Below are 9,535 nucleotides of genomic sequence, written 5' to 3'. Positions count from 1 at the left end.
TGTATGTGAGATAAAAAGGTAATTGGGAAGATAAAAAGCTGTATTAGAAATTGTAATGGTGATGTCAGCAAATATATTTGACCAAATAATCTGCTGTCCAAACAAATAAAAGAACTGGTGAAAATTACTGAATCTGGCGCAAAAAAAAAAGAAAGAAAATGACTGAATCTGGGAATATAGTGGAGAAAGGAAATTTTGCTGAAACTGCCCACAGAATACATAGATCGAGCTGATTCAAATGGTAGGTATGAAGATCCCCGCAAACAAGAGGTTTGGCCAAATTGAAATGGCAATAGATATTGAGTGATTTTCTCATGTTGTTTTTGTTTTTTTAAAAAAACAAAATAGTATGTTGCCTTTGAGAACTACATTTTAAGACTACAAATTACTCCCAGAAGCTGCAAATCAAACATGTGTTTCTTAGATCCCGAGTTTGATTATCTTTATAGTTTCCAAATATGCTGAATCAAGATTTTTTTTTTTTTGTCCCTTCATTCCATTCATTGTTCTCGGTTCAATCTCTATAATCACACTTTTGTTCAATAGTTGATTAGTAGTGATGATAGAACTGCAATAGATCTGTAGATTTGTTAAACAAAAAGTGGCGCGCAATGCTTTTAGATCGCCCACGGTTTTAGAGAAGTTCTTTTTTTCCTATTGAGCTTATGCTGGCTACCAATATAATAAATCTCTCTCTCTCTCTCTCTCTCAAAATATAAATGTTTGTCTCTTTAAAAAAATACTTTTTTATCAAAAGAATATATAAATGTTTGTCTCTTAAAAAATATGTTAACAAAAGAATTCTTTGTTTTTTTTGTTCAATGAGTTGCTATGCATATTTTATTGTTAATATAGTTTATTTTTTAAATTAAGAGCCATCAAATAAAAGGAATAAATTGGATGATATAAGAGGAGAAACTATATGAAAAAATCTCGAATTCAAAGTCTCTTATTTATATTAAACATTAAAAAAAATTAAGAGCCATCATATAATCCAAGGAAAGCACATATGTGCTAGTAATTTTGTCTAGGCAAAGTAGATTCCAAGAATTGATGAGGCCTAGAAAACTACCAGTACAAGTAGATGGCTTTCCTGATGAAGTATACATCTTGATCTAGTCTAGTGGGCACTAAAGTTGGCTGGCACACAAATAAGTTGCTCACATCGGATTTCTCTCTCTCTTTCTTTATTTAAAGAAAGGTAGGCTAAGAGGTGGATGATGCCTGCCGTTATTTGTACGTATGCCCTAGCCTTAGCTTAGCCTCCATCTATGATGCAGCTGCAGCCCACTTCTTTTTTCTGCCTGTATCTCTCTCTCTCTCTTTATAGATTTCTTGCCTTCTTCTTCTTCTTTTTTTTTTTTTTTGTGGGTCAATGAAACCCTAAAAAGTGTAATAAGCTCCACTTTGACTAAATCGCGCTGCAATATCTTATCACACTTCCATATCTGCACGCGCTCTCACGCGTTATACTAAACTAAGATGTCAATTGTATAACTAATTTTTTAATTTCTCAAAAGTTAACAACTAATTTATACCAATTTATACTAAGATGTCAAAAGTTATACTAATTTCTTAATTTTTTTTTAAATTTATAGTACTAATTGTATAACAACATTGAGAAAAATAAAGTTATGGAGACATCAACCAAAAAGGACAAATTAAGTACTATAAAATTCACTTGGCCTAATAAAAAAATTCACCTGGCAAAGAAACCAGATGTGTAGGTGAGGTGGAAATTTTTTTTTTTTTTAATTAGGTGAGGTGGACAGTTCTCTTTCTTTTCTTCTTCTTCTTTTTTTTTTTTTTCCTTTTCTTAATTGAAAATTTTAAGTTTCGGAGAAAGCACATAATTAGTGGTCATCAGACTTTCTTTTGGAGGAGAGTTGTGTGGGGTTGGAGAAAAGCATGATTTTGCGTAAGATGCCTGAAAAATTAAAAGGTCGGCATCAAAATAATAGTAGTAGTCTTCTGCCTATCCAAAATCCAAATCTTAACACCCTCTTAGGGGAAAAAAAGATCAAGAAAATGAACCCCTTAGCACCTGAAGCTTAAGAATGCAATTTTGATACCAGAGAACTTCCTTTCTCTTGCCAGAAAAGTTGCTCCTCCTTGTAATGTGAAAAATCATCTGGAAGTTTTGAGCTAATATTTGGCATTTTAATCTCCTTAACAAACAGGTAGCTGTCCAGGTTAAATTCCCTATGAACTAGCAGCCAGCTTTCATAAAAGATTAACACAGAAAAAAAAAAGAGGGGGGGGGGGGTAGTTAATCGATCATATTCTTTTGTAAACGCAAATAGAGAGAAAAACTTTGTGTACCTAATTCTTAAATATATATATCCTGTGAATCTAGAATAATAATTCTGTTTCTCTTGAATACGAAATCCAGAATCTCAGTATTATGTGCAGAATTTGTGCTCATGTCTACAGTGTTACCTTCCAGTACACAATTGTCATGTGATTATAGCCAATTCCGGGTGTAAAAGGATCCCAATATCTCCAAATACCATTGCAGAGATTATCTTTGGCTAGACATCAATCTCAGCTAATCAAAATCCAGCTTTCCCGCTGCAAAATTTGAGGACAGAAAGCAAGAGATCATCATTCCATTCTGGATTGATTAATGAACCCTTCTAAAGGACCTCAAGACTCAAAAGAAAGCACCAATTGTAATATCAGCAAGCAATATTTTGTCTATGTCAGAGTTAAAACATAAAAAAAAATTGATAAATTCGAGTATCTTACCTGATCGGCAGTAAAATGTGATTCGCAAACCAAGTACACCCCGTATAAATATGCAGCAGATAGGTAGTCTGTCAAATGTAGAAGCAAATTATACTGAGGTAAAAGCTTTCCGTGTTTACTGCAGATCTTTCAACCTTTAAAGACATTGAAAATAATATCAAATTTTCAAAAATCAGATGCATAAGAATAGGAAATGTCAGGATTACGTTCATCCTCTTTTTATTGATTTTGAACACAAAAATCAAGATCTTTCAGGAAGTATTAGCTTAAACAGCAACACAAGAAGCTATATGCTTTGAACTGCTGAATTGCTTTAGCATAACAAGCACGAACTAGTGTGCTCCATCTCTGCTCTATGTTCTGAATGCAGGATGTGCAAACATGAAGCACGCACACTTTTTCTGAAAGTCAGACATCGAGATTCAAGCATATTTTGCTAAAGATAGGTTGTCTGTCAAATGCAGACGCAAATCATTCTGAGGTAAAAGCTTTCCCTGTTTACTGCAGAATCCAGAATTGAAGCCAGCTTGGCTTTCAACCTTTTAAGACATCGAAAAGATAATCAAAATTTCAGAAACAGGGAGGGTGCATTAGAGCAGGAAATGTAAGGACTACATTCATGTTCTCTTTGTCCTTCTTGAACACAAGCGATCAAGATAATCCTGGAAGTATTAGCTATAGCACCAACCCAAGAAGCTATATGCTGCTCGGCATTTTTTCAATGCTTAGTTGCTTTTGCCCAACAAGCATGAACTATTGTGCTCTATCTCTGCTCCATGTTTCGAATGCAGGATGAGCATACACAAACCAAATATACGTTTCTGAAATTCAGACATCATAAGTCAGGTATATTTTGCTAAAGCAACATATTAAACATCATTTGCACGCACATAGCACAAAAGCAAAGATCCTGGAACCTAATCAGGACAAGCATATATGATTAAGCAAAACATATACAAAGCAAGATATCCAGGTCCTAATCAGGTTAAACTTGTATGATGTAACCAAGACAGTTATTTTCTTAAAACATTGACATAATTTGACTGTCTTATTTGATAATCACTAAAATCCAGCAAAATTTGCTGAAAATTCAAAATCCAAAAACTTCTGTGTTCTAAGGTATAAATATGAATGAGAATTCAACCATGAATTTCTGCTTTCCATATGACACATCTGGTGCTGCTGCAGAATAATTTGCAACCCTAAGAGGCATAACTCTATTGAGGCTCAGTCCCAGACTTGGCCTTCCTCTGCCTCTTTGCACCATTAGCTTTAACGCTTGAACGCTTCTCCCTTGATGCATTCCTCTTCCGAAATTTCAGATCCCTTGCACAGATTGTGTATTCATTTCCTGCTACAGGCAAGCTAAAATCAGCAGGATTTCTGTTCCAACCACATTCCCCCTCTGATGACACGCCATTTGCTCGCCCAACTCCTCCCGTTATACCAGAGGCCTCCAAGTTGAACCTCCGTGGACCTTCAAGTCTGTGATGCTTCTGAGGATGCACAATCGAATCTGAAGCATGAAGAGTTGCTGTTTGCTTGTCCTTGCCACGAGAAGAGCTCGGACCAAAACCAGTGCCAGACCCACTCTTTTTTGATTTCTCCCTTGGCTTCTCTTGTTCTGGAGTTTTGAAAGATATTTGACCTAAAGAACAAGGATCCGAGTAAGATATCCAACAGTTCATGGTGGCAGTGACTAAATCAAACTTAGGAACAGTAAATCAAAAGAAATTTAAGAAAGTTGACTTTTACCAGGTAAAACAGCTGGAAGCGGCCTCGATCTTTGGTAGATATCAGAATAAGAAATCCTGAGGCCAGAAGTTTCCTTTGGGTGACTTGGGCTTGAAAGGAAGGACCGGTTCAGGAAATCCTGTCTCTCATTTGTGCTGAACCTGGGGTGATAACTGCAGGGAGCAAATGGCTTGTCCACGATCTTGCTTGAGCCCAAATTGAAAGTAGCTCCTGATGGCCGCCCATCCATGAGACTTAGTAGCTGCATTGCTGGAATGCTATCATTAGCATAGGCATCTAGTGGGCCCCTTTCTTTTGAGCTAACAATGGTATCTCCTGGTTTAGATAACATTAGCCTAGCTTCCTCAGTTCTTTTAAGCTCATCTGCCTTGATGTCGCTGATAGTTTTGCCTTTATGTTGCTCACCAGGAAGCTTCTGTTGCACCCCAAGTTCAAAAGACAATTTGGTAGGTCCTGATAACAATAAAGGGTCCACAGGTTCACTGCACGGCAAATCAGGCCTCACGGAAGTAGTAGCAGGAACTTGAACTCCGCCATATTGTTTGTGCTGGTTATGTGCGAAAGCCGTGAAAATGCTGTTGAGTTGATTTTCCCCTCCTTGGAACAATTTGAAATTGTTTCTTCCCATGTGCGAGAAATTAGTGGAGTTTCCCTTAGCAGACCCTATGTAATTGCTTGCTGTAGAAATCCCACTTCGCGAGTTAACACCTCGGAAGCTAGGGAAGTTGGGAAATTCCTTTACGAACTGCCCCACAGTCCTTATCTCGCCTACCTCAAGAAACCCCCTTGCTGTGTTGCTGGTCACATGAGCACCAGAAGGTCCAGAACTTGCTCCTGCATCTCCATTCCTCCTTTCATACTGCTGCTTCGCCAGCAGCTCAACGATGTCCATGGGGATATCATCTGCCTTGTGATCACTTTCTTTCAAATTTCCTGGAACTCCAGAGCTTTTTCCATTGAAACCCAGCTGGAGAAAATCCTGAAAGGATGGACATCACGTAAGAAGGAATTGACTACACCAACAATGCACAAAATTCACTTGTAAAGACAATGAATATGTAGACGAGGATTACCATTTCCTTATGTGAAGCTCTCTCATTGAGATCAAACTGGGGACTTCTTCTCTGATATCCATCAGACTGATTCGGTGTAAGAGGTTTCCCAAAAAGCATCCCAGCCTTCCTAACACCCTCACTGCTTTGATTGATAGCTTTCTTAGCAAAAATGTCGAGAGAAAGATCAAGTCCTTCAGCAGCATTGTTGAGAGATAGTAGTGGATTTAACCCTCCAGATACCAAATCAACATGACTGTGCTCTCTTTGTTCAGCAGACTGGAGATTCCCAAAATTCCCAGCTTCTGAAGGAGCCTGTACTCGTCTTGTCAAAGATGGAATGGTACCACAATCAAGTACTTGAGGCTGCTTGCTATTTTGCCTACCAAGTGCAGGAGTTGTGCTGCTGCGTCTGTGCCTCAACCGTTCGCTCTTTGTTCCAATGAATAATCCTTCTCCACCACAGGCATTCACTTCCTCTTCTGAGTCACGGGCTTCCACCATCATAATGGCTTTCCCAGTATCTCTCCTGGGAGCCTTAGTGTTTACTGCCACGTTGGTGGGATCATTTCTCTCGTCTTCTTCCCCAACAGGCTTAGTTTTTCTGAGAGGACTACGGACACTGCTATGAATGTCTTTGCTGGGATTAATCTGACCCTCAGACCCGGTGTTCTCTGGCCGAGAAGGTTCAAGTGGCACAGCTTCTCTTGCACCACATCTTGAACTGCTCTTTTCACCCAGAAGGTCCGTCAACAACCGGACCTTTCTAACTTTTTTACGCGGCATACCAGTTGCATTTTCATGGTCCCGGCACTGTTCACTTTCAGGATCAGCTGGTGCAGTGTTACGTGTGTCACGAGCATTCTGATCAGCAGATTCGTGCAGCTCACTTGGAGCACTGATATTGGCATCAGCAGTAACTTCTTGTGCTGGTACATTGACATGACCTGCAAAAACAGTTACATTTCTGAATATCAGAACATATACACAACATCCAAGTTAAACTGCTAAAAAATTTAACATATAAATTCCTGCAAAAACCATAAGAGAATCGATAGAGACATACCACTAGGAGTATCTTCTCTTGTCTCAACAGCTACTCCATTTATATTAGTTTCAGCTGCATCCTCCACTGGTTCATTTGTCTCATTTTTATCATCTGCAAATAAAGTTGGGAGCACTTAGAGAATACAGAAATATATAGCAAAGTCATCTATAGATGTTTTCCACTAAATTGAACAAGCTATATTGGAAAAGCATACCTACAGCACCCATCTCATCCATTCTAGCTAGTGATAACGAACCTTCTACTGTATTTGCATTCAAGCAAACGTTCGCATCAACAGCTTGAATGCCCTCAGTATTTAGTGTTGCAGCACCTTCCTGTGTCTCCTGGAGCACTTTAGCTGCACGCAGAAAAAGGTTGCATCAAAAAAAAAAAACTACTGGTGATTGATCAACCAGGAAAGCAATAAGATTAAATCATGTATTACCAGTAGTGCTCTCGAATTCACTAACACAATCTGTGCAGCGCCAAAATCTAAATCTCGGGACCTCCATCGGTGGAAGTTGTTCCATGGAACCGATGGGGTCATCCGGTGAAAACAGCCCGGAACCACTGGGATTAGTGCTCCTCTTTTCAAGTACATACTCACTGCCAGAATCAAAAAGACATTTGAATAAGCAGCAATACTCAAAAGTCAGTCAATTCTCACAAAAAGACAAAATTCTTTAAAACATTAGCAGAACTTGATTCATTAGTCACCATATCTATCTAATGACTTCTGAATCCTAACAAGTCTGTCTAGTGTCTTCTAAAACCTAATTGCGAACATATATAATATCATCTCATTCCTGGTTTTTTAATCCATATGGACAATGGTTATAGCCATTCACCATTATGTGAATTATGCTTTTGCTTTATCAAAAAGAGTATGAAGTCAACCTGAATACCAGAAACAACAATTTCCATGCAGATGATTCATGTTGCTCAGACTCCTATGTAATACTTAAGATTGCAACATATCTTCAAAGAAGGAATATATATATATATATATATATATATATATATATGTATATATATGTATGTATATCTCTGTGTGTGTGCTGCATTCGTGCGTGCGTGCGTGCGTGCATGTACAAAGTCATTTTTGATAATTTCTATCTCATTTTTGGAAGTCACACAAAGTTTCAAACAGATGAAAAAGAAAGGCTTACCGTAAACAAAAGTTGTCATGACAATTTCCGGGCTGCCTAACCACCACTGGAGCTGGTGGTAGTTCTATATAAATTGAACTGATTGGAATAAGAGGTGCTGAAGACTTGGGTGGAGGATTTTCTTCCACTGTGTTGTTATTTGTCTCCATGTCCAAACCACTGCACCAAGAGGAAATTTATTTTATAACATAAATAAGTCAATTGTGAAGTAAAACAAATGAGATAAGCTACAAAAACTGACTTGGCTCATGCAGCACATACACGAGATCCACACAAGTCAGATTTCTAAAAGTCAAGAATGGTTTATGACTCAAATTCCCCAAAATGACACACACACACACAGTGAGATTCATCCTCCAACACCAAATCATATGACACCCAAACCAAACCTTCTAGTGCAGCGTTAATCATACAATTACCCAGAAAATGATCACCAATAGAAAATCAAAATGAATTCCAATAGACCGCAAAAATCAAGGTCACTTATTAGCATAAAGTAAAAAACCCTAGTTCCAAATGACAGGAAAAAATAAAGCTGCATAAAAAGCAACCATATCCGCTCTTGCATGTGTTAAAGTGGACAAATCACAAAACCGACTGAGAAATCTTCAAAACCATGCACAAAATGACCATGACTTCTCATACCAACACTAGGGTTTCACTTTTTCAAAAATAAAAATGCTGATCTAACTAACTGGAAGCCAAATTAAAAGATAAAGCTATCGACAGAATTCATCAATTGACAAAAAGCCCACAAAGCACATCCAAACAGACCTTTAAAAAGTTACACCGACTGAGATTCATCTGGCTCAGATTTTCCATAACCAAAATTAGGGTTTTTTTTTGCATACTGAAATCTTAAGACAAAATCCAACCGTGATAACCGTTTAAGGCATACGAAATAATCTAGAAATGAACAAAAATACCATCAAATAAATGAAACCAGATAAGAAATGGAGCCAGAAAAGGACATGAATTAACACCCCAATAAAAAGCATAAACCCACTAGTAAACAGTGATCCACACAAGGAAACTACATATCAGCCCAAAACCCAGCTAAAAAAATTACAAACCTCGTAGAAATCACCAAAAACCATAACCACCCCACTTATCTCCCCCCCCAAAACCCACAAAAATAATCACACAACGAAGATGAGAAACCATACCTTCCCGGAAACTCAGATTTGTCAGATCAAAACAGCCCTCGTCACCTAGAAATGTTTCCCTCCACGGCCACTTCCCAAAAACCTGTCATCCAACAGCAAAAAAATCAGTCAAGAAAAATACACCAACCTCATAAACTGATTCAAGACCAACCCAGATTAATTAAAGAGCGAAAGAAGGACAAAACCCTACCGCTTTTAGGTCTGGAAATGGAGGAGAAAAAGAGTAGAGAGAGAAACGAAAATGTTTTAGCTGAGGTTTCTTAAGAGAGAGAACGAGACAGTGGAGTAAAGTACCACTATTGTCTATGTAGCTTTGTAGTCTAGTAGTAATACTGCTAAGACAAGTCTCTCTTTTTCTTTTCTTTTCTTTCTTCTTTTTATTTGGTTTCTGCTTTTTCTCTCAGCTGAGGATATAAGGTTAAAAAATCTACGGATGACAACTCATGTATTGTTCGTGTATTTATAGGATGGAGAAGACAGAGAAAGGCATCAGCCAATGGGAGCTCGCCAGCGAGGCCATAATGTGGAAGGCTTATCACCATCCACTGGGCAGGTTTAAAACCCTAGTCAAGTTTGAGTCTCGACGCGTGGTGACAC

General features: G+C 38.1%; 1 protein-coding gene across 1 annotated transcript; it reads right to left on the bottom strand.

Annotated features, from left to right (window-relative positions):
• Window positions 1-3,711: 3,711 nt before the first annotated feature.
• On the bottom strand, window positions 3,712-9,210 carry LOC113781194. The gene is made up of 9 exons (XM_027327072.1): window positions 9,129-9,210; window positions 8,939-9,020; window positions 7,773-7,931; window positions 7,049-7,209; window positions 6,818-6,961; window positions 6,622-6,714; window positions 5,577-6,502; window positions 4,504-5,482; window positions 3,712-4,396 (listed from the first exon to the last, which is right to left on the bottom strand). Exons 3-9 carry the CDS (start codon window positions 7,919-7,921, stop codon window positions 3,966-3,968), a joined length of 2,883 nt encoding a protein of 960 aa, XP_027182873.1. The 5' UTR covers window positions 7,922-7,931; window positions 8,939-9,020; window positions 9,129-9,210; the 3' UTR covers window positions 3,712-3,965.
• Between the last annotated feature and the right edge of the window lie 325 nt (window positions 9,211-9,535).

This window comes from Coffea eugenioides, chromosome 8 (genome assembly GCF_003713205.1).
Source record: "Coffea eugenioides isolate CCC68of chromosome 8, Ceug_1.0, whole genome shotgun sequence".
NCBI lineage: Eukaryota > Viridiplantae > Streptophyta > Magnoliopsida > Gentianales > Rubiaceae > Coffea > Coffea eugenioides.
Note: the sequence above shows the minus strand (reverse complement) of the source record. Positions and strands in the feature narration are given on the sequence as shown.